Below are 14,272 nucleotides of genomic sequence, written 5' to 3'. Positions count from 1 at the left end.
GGTCTTAACACCTTCATGCAATGGCTGGCAAATTTCACTGACAATCTGTTTATCCCCTAACCATGAATGAAGAATCTATCTTTATATGATTATTGGAAGGGTGTAAATGCTAAGCACCATATTCTTATCTATATTACACCAGTAAAAATAATTCCACTAGTTAATGGAAAAGTCCCTATCACTACAAGACACTGGGATCCAGGTAGCTCCATCACACCTTTTGGGCTTGCCTCTTCCTGGACCAGAAAAGTATTCACACTATATTGGAGTAAGGGTCTGTGTTAGCCAGTTAGGATAGATCTAATCTTGCAACCCTTGGCTGTGACCAGCTTAGCAAGGTTGAAAATAATTTCTGAGCACCTTGATCTCATTAATAGTTAGCTGTGATTCCCAGAGGTCTTAATTGACTCGTGTTGTCTGTCTTCAAGCAGCTGACTTACAGACCAGAGACAGAAGGTACATTTTCACAGCTCTCGGTGTTCTTGCCTCTCACATTTTATATATGTGTTTCTTTTTGGAGAAGAAACAAGAAACTTCTTATGGTCTATTAAAATCCTGAGAGCTACCACCTACAAGAACAATTTCTATCATTTAAAACTTTCAAGCATGGACTGATCTCTTTAAACACTTGAACATAGTCCCCTATTTTCTCCCTTTGTATAGTCTTCTTTTTAAAGAGTTTTTATTCATTAACATTATTGTTTCACGTGAGCACCAAATGAGGATTTTAGCCTTTATTAATTGCAAAGTCCTCATCAATCCAAATGCCTCTTAATGTTCTGGCAGTAACTATAAGTTACAAATTATAACTTCTTAAATACCCAGGCAGTCCTTGCAATACTGCCTCTCTTTTATTATTAACATGAATATCGGCCAGATCCTTCAAAGGGATATGATTCAGACCCTTGAGGAAGATCACAAGAAAATTACCCAACTGCGAATTTTTGATATGTGATTGAGATATGACTGGAGTAAATTCCCCTTCAAATTCTTCTTTGCTTTCTCCATCTTCAGCACTACTCCATATCATAGAAACTATCAAACTGGATCAGATCTGTGGACCATCTAATCTAGTGTCCCCTTTCTGAGAGTGGCCAGCATTACATGCTTCAGAGAAGGAGCAAAAAATGCTGCAGTAGATGTGCCATACTGTCTGGAGTGGTTCATGAGCAAGAATACCAACCTCAGGGCAGATCATTACAAACCAGAGCACAAATCCCGCTCTATCATTCGATTTCACAACCAAGTAACAAGTATAAACTCCTCAGGCACAATACAGTCTTAACTTGGAGCCACACACAGTCCCCTTGGGCATTCTGTTCTATCTTGTCACCCAGGCAAGCTTCACTCGGTGATATATTGTCTCTTTTACACAAAAGATCACAAAATATTCCGGTTACTCCCAGTGCCAAAGGACCAGTCACTTACCCCATGTCAATTTGCACCCTAGATCTCACACCAAAGACATGGCTTGTAGCCAATCCTGTAACAACCTAACTAAAGGTTTGTTAACCAGGAAAAAGAAGTGAGAGTTATTTACAAGGTTAAAGCAGGTAAGCGCACACACACACACACACACACACAAATGAGATACAAACTTAAATTCAAAAGTTAACAGAAGCTTCTATAATAAGCAAGCTTTTATGTCATTCGGGGCTAACCCCAGCCAAGCAGCTTGGGGATCTCTTGCTAATGTTTAGGAATCTTTGTCCCTCAGAGTCCAGACAGCACAAAGAGACCCTAACGCCCTCTGGTCAGCTCAGGGATTTATTATCTCCACCTCCCTAGAGCCCAAGCTGATAGGACAAGCACTTCTGCACATGGGTGAGTGGTGGGGGAGCAATCAACAAAGTCTTTGTTCCACAATGGCCCATTTGGATTCAATAGTCCTTCCTGATCGGCAGGAGATAATACCTCCTCTAGAAATCCAGCTTTTTGCATTAGGTGAAGTTTTTTTCCTATTTGGTGAGTTAACATAGTTTCAGAACAAACATTTTACAGTTATGGAGCAAAGACTTAAGTATCACCTTTTATAGTATGGGTTATTGATATAATAAGTAGGATTAATACATGCAGCATCCTACAAGCATTCCATAAAGTCTAAACACTTCACATATTCTTATAACACTAGTATCTATTTTAACTATACTAACCCACAGGTAAGCCAGACTGGTTTCCAACTATGCACTTGTTAGTGTTCAGTGAGGCCTGGGCCATGGCATGATCTACCAGCGTCACAAGGCAGATGTTGGCTATTGTCCCCCACGAAGGTCTCCTCCTAATCCAATAGTAAGAGACTGGTTTAAATTCTGAAGCATGAGGTTTTTATAGCCATTCCAAAATTTGTTAGCTGGAGTCGAAGAGAGATTGGACACTTATGTGGATAAACAATATCCAGAGTTATAGTTAAAGCTAAATTCTTGGCCCCAACGTCCTGTAACAATGACCTCCCACCAAGAGATCAAGTCCCTGCCCTTTTTCCCCACCCCCAAAGTGAAATTGCCTCTAGATCTCCCACTTGTGTCCCCAGCACTCCAAAGTCTTGCAATTGCTAGTCTACCTAGCACTGGTGGTGTTTATGCACTCTGGCCAGCTCTGGTCCTGTCAGTCGCTGCTGGAGCAATACTCAAAGCCTTCTGTGTTGTATCACTACTACTGTTCCTTTATAAGTAGGCAGCAGTCAGAAAATGAATGGGTTCTGGATCTCTGGGGGACATGAGTGGTGCCACAACAGGTAAACAGTAGGATGGTGGGACAAAGTTTTATTTACTTATGTTCTTTTTAAGAATTTTTGGGGGGGTGGGGAGGATGGGAGAAGGGGAGATACCCACCCTAACACTGTTTTACTGGTGGAGTTTACCACACGAACACCACAGGGAGTAGGTCTGCTGGGTATGAAGATGTCATTTTTCAGTCACTTTTTCAAAGCATTACATTTTAATAAGCATCATTTTGTATCATTAGTACCAGTGAAGACAGGCTGCTGGAATTCCTCTTTGGGGCATGAAAGTATATTGAGAAGCCATTTTCTGTATTCCATTCCAGACCATGTCAATATCAGCTGCTTAGCACAGAGCTTCCCCATGGCTCACAGGGGACGATATGATATGTACTAAGGCTCTTTTCCACATTGATTTAGGCTGAGCTATGTATTATTCTTTTTAAATGCCATCGAAGATTTTCACAGCAAGGTGCTTTATAAATGAGCTTATATTATATTGTATTAGATGACCTGCTTATGCAAGATTGCTGCCAGAATGAAAGCAGACCTTACTTGTTAAACACTACTTTTTTAATCTTCCTTAGGATGGATTTATAGACTTTTTGGAGTTTATAGCCGCAATAAATTTGGTTATACGAGGGAAAATCGACCAAAAACTGAAATGGTATTTTAAGCTATATGATGCTGATGGAAATGGATCTATTGACAAAAAAGAACTCCTAAGCATATTCACGGTAAGCAAGTCATATACAGTAGCAAGTCCATTTAACATAGCACATTGCCTTTGGTGGAGTGATTTGCCATGTAATGTAAATGATTCAACTACAGTTTACCAAATGTTTCTGGTTGGAGATGTTCTCGCCATTATTTATGCTTGTTGAAGTGCATGTATCTGAGTATTTTACTTCAAGCCTTATCCTACAGGTGTACCACTTGAGTCAAAGAGAAATACTATAAATCAGTTATTTACTGTAGAGAGATTATTTTGATGAACTGCACTATACAGAAGAACAAACCTGTACCAGCATAATGATTAGAGCTGATCAACATTTTTGAACCATTTTTTTCATAGAACAATGGCCTATTCTCAAACTAAACTTTTTACACACAAAAAATGATGCTATCACAATTTCCCAATTTTTGTAAAATTTCCCACAATATCAACTTTTATTGAAATAGTGTTCAGAGCAGTTACATTTGTTTAAAAACTCAATTATCAGTAAGCAAATGCAGTTTTGGTAAATTTAATGAATGTGTGGAAGAACCTCAAAATTATTGTGATATAATTTTTTATAAAAATTCAAAAAATTTCATGGAACCAAACAATTGCCAAATTATTTGCGAAATCATTTCCCTATTCAACCAACTCTGATGAATAATAATTTGCATTTAAATAGTTCATTTCATCTAAAATGGCTTAAGGTGCTTTGCAAACTTATGGAACTGTCTTAAAAACAAATCAAAAATATAGGAGGACTCTTTACAGACAGGTAGGACAAGGTTCTTGCTCCAAATAGCATACAATCTAAATGAAGACTCAACGTGAGTCTTCTCCTGATTCGTTGCTGCTGCCGATGAGTGGCTGTATCTTCCAGAAGAGCTGAGACCCTTTTTAAGGGCTATTACGAGAAAGTCAAGATGTGGTAGCTAGGTTAGCCATATGTTGGCAAGAGGGAAGTTGCTGGACCTCATACTTCTGAGCTGCTCTGAAGAGAGGGAGAGGAGAGGTTGACAGGCCCAGATTGCTCACTGGCTCCATGTTGAACTTTACGCTTCTCTAATATAGGTGTTACACCTCTTGTGTAGCTAGGGAAACTAAGGTATAGACTCTTTGAGCTGACCTTTATCTAACCAGGGAAATTGCAATGATTTAAATTAAATTGATTTTTAAACCAAGAGTTAAAGCCAGCACAGCCCCCGGTGTGGACATTCTTATTTCAGTTTGAACGTCTTACTTTAGCTTTCACAGTTGCAGCCGTGTTAGTCTGTATCCGCAAAAAGAACAGGAGTACTTGTGGCACCTTAGAGACTAACAAATTTATTAGAGCATAAGCTTTCGTGGGCTACAGCCCACTTCTTCGGATGCATATAGAGTGGAACATATATTGAGGAGATATATATACACACATTTACAGAGAGCACTGTATGTGTGTATATATATCTCCTCAATATATGTTCCATTCTATATGCATCCGAAGAAGTGGGCTGTAGCCCACGAAAGCTTATGCTCTAATAAATTTGTTAGTCTCTAAGGTGCCACAAGTACTCCTGTTCTTTTTACTTTAGCTTAACTTAATCCAGTTGCCAATTGATTTAACATAAACTTAAATAAATCACTTATGCCAAATAAGATTGTCCACACACTGGTTTGCATCAGCTTAACTGTACCACTCACTTTGTGCAATAATAACCAAAGTCTTCCCTACACAGGAAAGCTGAACCAGTGTAAACTTAAGATCTGAATGTAAAATGATAAAGTCCTGCTCCCTTGCTGAAACCACTACACTACAATTAACCGTGATACAGTGTACTACTTTCTACCCAAAGCTTCAGTAGGTTCATGTAGAATGCTAAAAATGGATGTAATTTGGAGTATGATCAGATGAATGCAGACTAATTCATATAGCTATTCTTAAAGACTGGCTATTAATTAAAGTATTACCCATAAAATAGCTCAAGGCAAGGACAGTCATGATCAGATTCCCACAGCAGATGCTGGATATGATACACTTTAAATTTCAATATTAAGATAAAAATAACAATAAACTCTAACGTCTGATTTTTCTGTACCATGAGGACTGTGGCAATATCTATATCCATAACTGGTTATATCCACAGCAAATTTGTTGAGCATATATATTTAATGAGTCTGTTGGCATCATTTACAATTAAAGATAGGCTTCCCGAGCCATACTTTGTGGCTTTAGCCCGTTGATACAGAGAACACTGTTGTAGAGAGGCCCACTTTTTTGATTGACAGCATTTTACTTAGCCTGAGGGTTGACTTGTCATGTCTGTTGCTAGACTGAATCTTGGGTGGCAGTGCTTAGAGATGAACGCTAATCTTTCTACTTCATGATCAGCAAATATTTGTCCAATGACTTTTTTTGGTTTGCAAAAATATTCATGGAAAACAAGTCTCACATATACTCCTGTGACTGCATGCAAATTTGTGGGCATTTTGAAATGCCTGAGTCCTCTCTGCCTCTTCTTAAGTGCCATCCAGTCAGTGAAGAGATTTACATGATCAATCACAAACAAATAATCAATAGCTAATCGTTACAAATAACCCATATACTGAAACATATTCGGATACAATGCTTGGGATTTATAGATTGTATTATTATTTATAAATTTGCAGGAGTCATTTGGGTTAAAATGTTCAACAAAATCTCTTTGGAGATGATTTAGGAAGAGGGTGACCAGATGTTCTAATTTTATAGGGACAATCCCAATACTTGGGGTTTTGTCTTATATCAGCGCCTATTACCTCTCACCCCAACCCACCCCTATTTTTCACACGTGCTATCTGGTCACCCTATTTAGGAACAGAAATAAAGGGCTAAAATCATAGCCTCAGTTCTCTTCTACCAGTGGATCAACAACTATAATAGTAACTCTAAGGCCTGATTCAGCAGATCCCTTAAGCATTTGCCAAGTGCATTGTGGAGCTGGAGTCTCAGTCATTATTAGTGGGCAATACTTCTACATCACGTCACAACTGGCACTAAATGACAATCTTAGCAGAGAAGACTGCAACGGAATGCGACCAATTTGCATTTTCACTCCTAGAGGTAAGTCCCTCCACTAACAAGAAAGTGGTAGAGAAGCTTCTGTTTAACTCAATCAGAGGATAAGTAAAGACCTTCAATATCCAGGGCTATCAGTCTGACATTTATTTGTGATCACTGGAAAAAAAAATTTTTTCAATAGAAAAGTTACATAAATTTTCTCACCATGTTCATTCCACTGTGTAAAATATAGTTGTTATTTTTTAAAATTGCACAGAACATTATGCATTGTCCAAACCATAGAATTCTCTAGGGCAGGATACAAGTCCTGCTGTGGAATCTAAAGTGTGTTTCAGAATTGAGGTGTCACATGGTTTGACTAGACCTTTAATGGTATGTAAATTAGGTCTATAATCCTTCAGGCTCTGTTATGATAATTAAATTTCCAATCCTCATTACTGAAGATTTACTTGAATTCATAGCTGTTTCTTTTAGTGGCTCAAATGGATTGTTAAGCTGAAGTGTCACAGCCAAGTGCCTCAGTTGCTGCCACGTCCTTTCTTAGTTTGAGGGAGCAAACCCTGAAAACTCTTCCTTTATTTGTGTTTTCAGGCTATCCAGGCTATTAATGGCAACCAGAGTATGACTCCTGAAGAGTTCACAAACATGGTATTTCAGAAGATAGATGTAAACAATGATGGTAAGAGTCTGTACCACTTCACTTGACTTTGTGATTGTTTTTTTCTGGGAGGAATGGGGGGAATATTGAATATATATGTATAAAAAGATTGAAGTGATTAGCAGTAGTAGTAGGCCTCATTCTTCTCTCATTTACGTGCATGTCAGAGGAGTTACTCCTGATTTCAACTGTTGTATCAACTAGAGCAGAGGTGCGCAAACTACAGCCCGCGGGCTGGATCCGGCCCATTGGGGCTTTGGATCCGGCCCGTGGGATTGCCACTCCTGTGGCGCCGCGGGCCCCGCGCCACTGCTGGAAGCAGCCGGCACCAAGTCCCTGTGGCCCCTGGGGGAGGGGAGACAGAGGGCTCCATGCACGGCCCTCACCTGCAGGCACTGCCCCTGCAGCTCCCATTGGCCGGGATCGGGGAGCTTCAGGGGAGGTACCCGCAGGTGAGGGAGCCCTCTGCCCTCCCTCCCCCAGGGGCCGCAGGGACGTGGTGCCAGCCACTTCCGGGAGTGGCGCGGGGCCAGGGCAGGCAGGGAACCTGTCTTAGCCCTGTTGTGTGCCACTGCCACCCTGGAGCTGCTCCAGGTAAGTGGTGCCGGGCCAGAGCCCGCACCTCAGCCCCCTGCCACACCCTGAGCCCCCTGCCATACCCAGAACCCTCCTGCACCCAACCCTCTGCCCTGAGCCCCCTTGTACACCCTGCACCCCTCCTGTACCAAACCCCCTACCTTGATCCCCCTAACCCCCGCCTTGAGCCCCCAACACACCCCTCCTGCACCCCAACCCCCTGCCCTGAGCCCCCTTGTACACCCCACACCCCTCCTGTGCCCCAACCCCTTGCCCTAAGCCCCTTCCTGCACACTACACCCCCTCCCGCACCCCAACCCCCTGCCCCAGCCCTACATTCATGGCCCTGCATGCAATTTCCCCACTCAGATGTGGCCCTCGGGCCAAAAAGTTTGCCCACCCCTGAACTAGAGTATCATCAGGCCCATTGACTTACATGCACATAATGGCTGTAAAGTATCAGAGGGGTAGCCGTGTTAGGCTGAATCTGTAGAAAGCAACAGAGGGTCCTGTGGCACCTTTAAGACTAATGGCTGTAGGGCCCCCATATTGTTTTTTTCTAAAATACTGTGCATCACAAGACAACATAGAATTGAAAATGCATTTGGAAACTAAAATCTTGATCCACCATTTGGAGTTGGGGCAAATGTTTGTAATATGAAGTCGTCAAACTTCTTCATAATTTGGGCCACATCTTAATAGTGTCTTGTGGTCACCTCTCCTGCCAGTGGTGATCATGCAGACCACCTCACCCTCTCAGTAGCAATCACATAACATCTGTGTGACTATTACCACAATTGCTGACAAATCAGCAATATTAGGAAAATATTGTGTAGCAAGGTCATGCATTATCAGATTTTTATTGTATAGCTATTGGTACCTAATGTTTGGTTTTAAAAATAACCTGTGTGCAGTATTTACAGATCATAAATAGTATCCCCTTGGATGCACTTTTCCTGTCATTTGGCTCATCTTTTGTCAGAACTCAGATTCCAGGCTCCAAATGTCAAATGCCAATGTTCTGGACTCTACAATCAATCATATTGTTATGCTTTCTGCTGTTAATGAAACTGATTTATGTAGCAATTGGACTGTAATCAGTAATCCATAGCAAAAAGAATCTGTAAATAACATTGAAATCAGACCAGGATTTGGGCCTAGTATTTTGAAGGAGGTGTTCCAGTGCTTCTGATGGTAGAAAATCAGACTAAAAGTAAACTGTTTCTTCCTAGTTCTGATAGCTGCATCTCAACACTGTCTTTAAGTAATTCTGGTGTTCAGCACAGACTCTGGAAATCTGGAGCACTTTACATGAGTCTGTCATTATCTAATCAATATTTGTGCTCTGAGTGTCCAGTTACAACACAGGCTTCAAATACATCAGGACTAAATACTACAGCTGAGAATAGATGTTGCTGTGCAGCTGGCTAACTGTAAACACCATAGTTTGGAGGAGCCTGCATAAGTGTTATCATTTCCTTTATAGGGCTGTGCAGTTAAGTTTCGCCTTTATGCAGCTTTCACTAGTGGCTTTTCCCCCCTCCCCAACCTCCACCCCCAGGAAATGCAGAGCATTCACAGCTGCCATTGATTTCAGTGAGAGTTGTGGTTGATTAGTTCCTCTGTTAACAGACAAAAACTACCTATGATCTGATTTTCAGAGTTTGAAATAAAACAGGCAGGGTAGGCAATGCCAGTTCCATACTCCCAATGATCTCTGTTCAGATCTTGAGTAAGACAGAACAGGAAAATAACAAGGGTCCCAACTCACAGAAAATAGCCATCCCTTGAGTATTGTGTTAATTTAGATGGATTATATGGGTCCAAAGAGTCAAAGGAGTTAACGTATCCCAGTCACTGCCCAACATTAAACAGTGTTAAACAAGATTTGGGGTTTAGTATACAGGCACCTCAGCTTGCCTAGTGCGATGGTAAACACATCATTAACAATCGTTTAAACCATTTATTAAAGATACAGAAAAAAAGGAAAAACAGTCAAAGCCTATGAAGAGTGAGATATTCATTAAGGCTTTCATTTCAACGACATCCCTTGTTCCCTTTCCCTTTAGCTGTAGAGAGCTTTTAAAAGAACACCCTTTGTTTGACAATCTTTTAGATGGTATTAAAGATGGTAACAACTGCCCTTTTTGGGGAAAAGAGAAGTTAGTTAAAATCGACTGGAGTTGCTGTTGTAAAGTTGGATCCCATTTCCTGATAGACAAAACAAGACAAACACACTAGAGGGGAGAGAAAAGAACAGCAAAGATAGAAAATGCAGCTTCTATCTCTGGTGTTGACTTTCACTTGCAACCTCACTTCTGGAAAAACACAGGCACGGCACACGGTCTATTGAGCCACTCCAAGACCTGGCAACCAGGACCTGTGTCAGGCTATTAGGGCATTGCTTTTAGCTGCCTTTCTGGTCACAGGTTTCCAGCGGTATTGTAAAATGGCCAGCTAAGCTAGACTCGTATTAGACAGAAGGAAAAAGGAGAGGGATAGGAAAGAGAAGAAATTAGGTGTGGCAGGAAAAGGATAAACAAGGGGGGTGCGGCGGAGGGAGGTGATAGTCTTTCACAGCCCAGGTGGTGTTTGGGATTCAGCCAGCATCAGTGGAGGTGGTGATGTCATCTTAATTTCTCTCAAGGCCTGGTCTGGTCAGGACATTTCTCAATATCAGGTTGACAAATGCCCAACAGTATTACAGTAGATCCTGGGGTCCCTGGAGATGGTGAGAGTGTTAGCCATGATGGTTAAGCTCACTGCAGAGGTTGTCAGTAGACAGCTTCTTTTCAGCTTCTCTCCTAATTTCCCTCCCAAAGTCTTTTCTTTTAAGGCTCCCAAAAGGGATTGATGGACAGAATAGCTTATCCTCTCATTATTTTGTCCACCAGTTAGGCCTAATTTCTGACATATCAGTTTGGGTTCACTGATTTCCAATCCCACACTCCTCTTGTTTACCAGGCATGATCTTGACACACTCCTTGAGTTATATCAGTAGGCCTTTTTGTTTGGACTAATTCTATCTTTCTGTTTCCCTTTTGCACCTTTTCTCATCAACATTTATTGTTATAGGTTATTGTGACATTTTATAAACTTTAATCTATTTTCCCACAGTGATGCTCACAAGTGGAGTAAATTTGTAAGCCCAATTATTACAACAGGGCTAAGAGAGATCTAATAACCTGTGGCCTCCAGTTTCTAACCTGCATTTTATTTCATTTTAGGTGAACTGACATTAGAAGAGTTTATCAATGGTGTGGAAAGTGACGCAAGCCTCTTGGAACTGATTTCAAAAAGTTTTGACCTTTCCAATGTACTTAAAGTCATACAAAGTGGGAGGCGGCACAGCATCTGAGGTTTTCTGACCCTGAGTGGGGTCTGTGACACCACGGATATTGCAGGGAAGATAATATTTAGTACTTTCACAGAGCTTTAAATTTTCCAAGCTCTGCATAGACAGTCACTGACGTCAAACTCCAGGAATAATTGTCACTTCAGAGATTTCACCCTTGAGTCCGTACCTTTTTTTCCTTTCTTTCTTTCTTGTCAATGGATGCAGCAGACACTGAACATCAAACTTTATCCGCACGCAATAGTTAATCTATTTGTTGCAGTACAACCAGCCTCTCTGTCACTATCAACACCGTTCTGAGTAATGGATAAACACTGATAACAGTACAAAAATTAACCTTTGCAGAAGACCTTGAGTTAATGAATTGCTTCTTTTAAGTACAGGTTGTTTAACCTGCTATTTACAATGTGGTGATAAACCATTAGATAGGATTGGCTTCTATCTGGATCAATTAAGAATGAAGCTTAAAATAGGAGTGGATTATCTGGGAAACACCTCAATCAGCTTACTGTGCCAGAGATAAACATCCATTTGGAAAAGCTGTTCTTGGTTTTATTACATCTGTAAATTAAAATGACTTAATGCTTTGATATTCGATGGGGGGCTTATTAAACCTAGTTTTCTTCTCACCTTAATCTTAATGCAAACATTAATCAATTCATTAGCCTTTGGAACTTCTCGAGTAACACAGCTCCTTATGGAGCAATTATTAAAAAGTCCAGAAGACAGTTTAAAAAATCCCACAATTTTACTTTATAAATAATAAGATTAGTTGCCTGAGCTGAAAAGAAACTTCATGAGCGGACTGCAAAGGCAGAATTATAGTTCTCTCTGGTTCCACTGAGGATTGAGTCTCTCTCAAATCTTCAACAGTTATCAAATTACAAGCATTATATTATAAGAATAAATTCTCATTGGCTGATCATACCATGGGGCATGACACCGGTGCTAGTTTCTTTTGAAAGCACCAGATTCATGCACATTAATGCTTGCCTGGGTTATTGCACCACATAGATGAAGGAAAATTATCAAGGCTTGAAAATGAAAATGTTTTTCTCCCAAATTCACCTCAAATCTGTGTCCAATTGCACATGATATGTGCCACATCATCTGTAATTATTATACCAGTTGCTGGCTTGATCAATACAGCAGACAGCCAGGGTATGCAACAAGCAACACTTGACATTATAAACAGTCCTGACATTATAGCTTTGACATTTAAATCTTTCATTTCCCTTCCAAAAAATAGAATGATAAATGAGACTGCTGGTGGGTTAGAACTTTAAAATCTTCTATTTATTCATTATAGACACATTACTATGTCAACATCAGTCTCATTTTTTTCCCAACTTAAGGACTAAAAAAGTGAGCTTGAAAAAACAATAAGGGATATTTCTGTTTTTAGACTCTTTTGAGGGCATTTATAATTCAAAATAGGCTTTGATTTAACACACGAAGGTCAGAGTTAATAATGTTGTTTAATCAATTTGAGTACATTGAAATTGTTAGGTTATAGGCTCTTAAACAAGTGAAGTGATTATCTTTTCAAACTGACTACTAAACATCTATTGTGACCTTTTTCATAAGGGTTTTTTACTATGCAGAGATTTTTTTTAAATTGCCTAACTATTGTATCGAACTGTAATTACATATTAGAAATGACCAGGTCACAAGGAGTGTTATGGTCTATGAAAGGAATAATGAACATGAGAAATCTTAGTTGACTCTTTGTTAAACTATGGGCAGGTCTACTCTTAGGCTATGTCTACACTTACAAGCTTACAGCGGCACAGCTGTACTGATTTTTCACACCCCTGAGTGAACAAAGTTTTGCCAACACAAGTACTGGTGTAGACATGGCCTTAGACACTGCAGCTGTGCCGCTGTAGCACTTCAGTGGAGATGCTACTTACATCGATGGGAGGCCTTCTCCTGTTGTTGACAATACTCTACTTCCCTGAGAGGCAGTATCTATGTTGGTAGGAGAAGTCCTCCCCTTGCCATAGCACCGTCCACACCCTAGGGTTGGTGGGTTTAATTGCATTACTCAAGGGTGTGGATTTTTTACACACCTGAGTGAAGTAGTTATACCAACCTAATTTCCCTGTCTATATCAGGCCTAATACATAAATGAGGAACTGAAATGCCAAAATATCATACATTAAGATTCTTACTATTATTATATTTGTATTACTGTAACACCTAGGAGCCCTAGTCATGGGCCAGAACCCCATTGTACTAAGTGCTGTACAAATACCAAAGGACTGTCTAGCAGAAACCCAGGTCATTAAGAGACAATTAGCCTCTTTCTGTTATGCCTAAATATTGCAGCACATTTGTCATTTCAAAATTTTGCTCATCATTGGTCTCTGCATTAGTTCTTCGTATGTTTGGTCATGTACAAGGGTTTTTATGTATATACATATATATATAATTTTTTTTCTTAGTTGCTTAAGATATATTTCCTTTAGCTAGCTCAGAAGACCATTTGAGGTACAGGTGCACTATGAAACAAATGCATTAGAGCTACAGATTAACCATTGATTCCACCCCTTTGAATTCATCACCTGCTCATCTAGTATATGCAATGAAATTGGGTGATATCTGGAAAATGTGTCAGTTCTGACAGCCTAAAGGTTTGCTCAGAGCCAAATTACAACAGCAAGTCAAGACCCTGGGCCCCACCTGTGATGGATTTGGAGCTGTACTGTAATAATCTATGAATAGTGTATGTTGACCTGGTAACTGGAATGTTTACGGTATGGATATAATGGGTTTATCACAGGGGCAATGTAAGGAAAAACTAGCAGGAAGCCAATGAATAGCTCAAGATAAGCCACCTCTCAGCAAACACTTGAGAGTTGTTAAAGGACAATGTTAGAGGCATTTGGCTTGATCTCCTGCTGAGCCTACCAGAGCAATTTTGTCCCAAACCCTTGCTACACAGAAGCACAAAAGGATTATAGGTGTTTATAAAGGAACACTCTCGTCAAGAGAGGGGGAAATGATTTGGAGTAGCCAAGCAGAGACTGACATCTGAAAAAAACGAGGCCTGTCTATGTAACCATCGGAGTACGGTAGGGGTTTGGGTAAGACAGATGTGTGTGTAAACTCTTTGTAGTTTTAAAATCCTTTTGCTCTTTTTAAGTTGTTCCTACTGTTAAAATAAACAATACTTTGGTTTAAGACAGCTGTCTGGTAACTATTCA

At 40.3% G+C, this 14,272-nt stretch overlaps 1 protein-coding gene across 1 annotated transcript in view; it reads left to right on the top strand.

Annotated features, from left to right (window-relative positions):
* Nucleotides 1-11,066, top strand: part of GUCA1C (guanylate cyclase activator 1C) — a 31,570-nt gene extending 20,504 nt beyond the window's left edge. The window contains exons 2-4 of the mRNA XM_054016423.1: nucleotides 3,307-3,456; nucleotides 7,066-7,153; nucleotides 10,936-11,066. Of these exons, the coding sequence (XP_053872398.1) occupies nucleotides 3,307-3,456; nucleotides 7,066-7,153; nucleotides 10,936-11,066 (369 nt within the window). The remainder of the gene's footprint in view (nucleotides 1-3,306; nucleotides 3,457-7,065; nucleotides 7,154-10,935) is intronic.
* The last annotated feature ends 3,206 nt before the right edge of the window (nucleotides 11,067-14,272 follow it).

The sequence above is a fragment of the Malaclemys terrapin genome, chromosome 1 (genome assembly GCF_027887155.1).
Source record: "Malaclemys terrapin pileata isolate rMalTer1 chromosome 1, rMalTer1.hap1, whole genome shotgun sequence".
NCBI lineage: Eukaryota > Metazoa > Chordata > Testudines > Emydidae > Malaclemys > Malaclemys terrapin.
The sequence above is the reverse complement of the archived record's forward strand: the minus strand, read 5'-3'. Positions and strand labels throughout refer to the sequence as shown.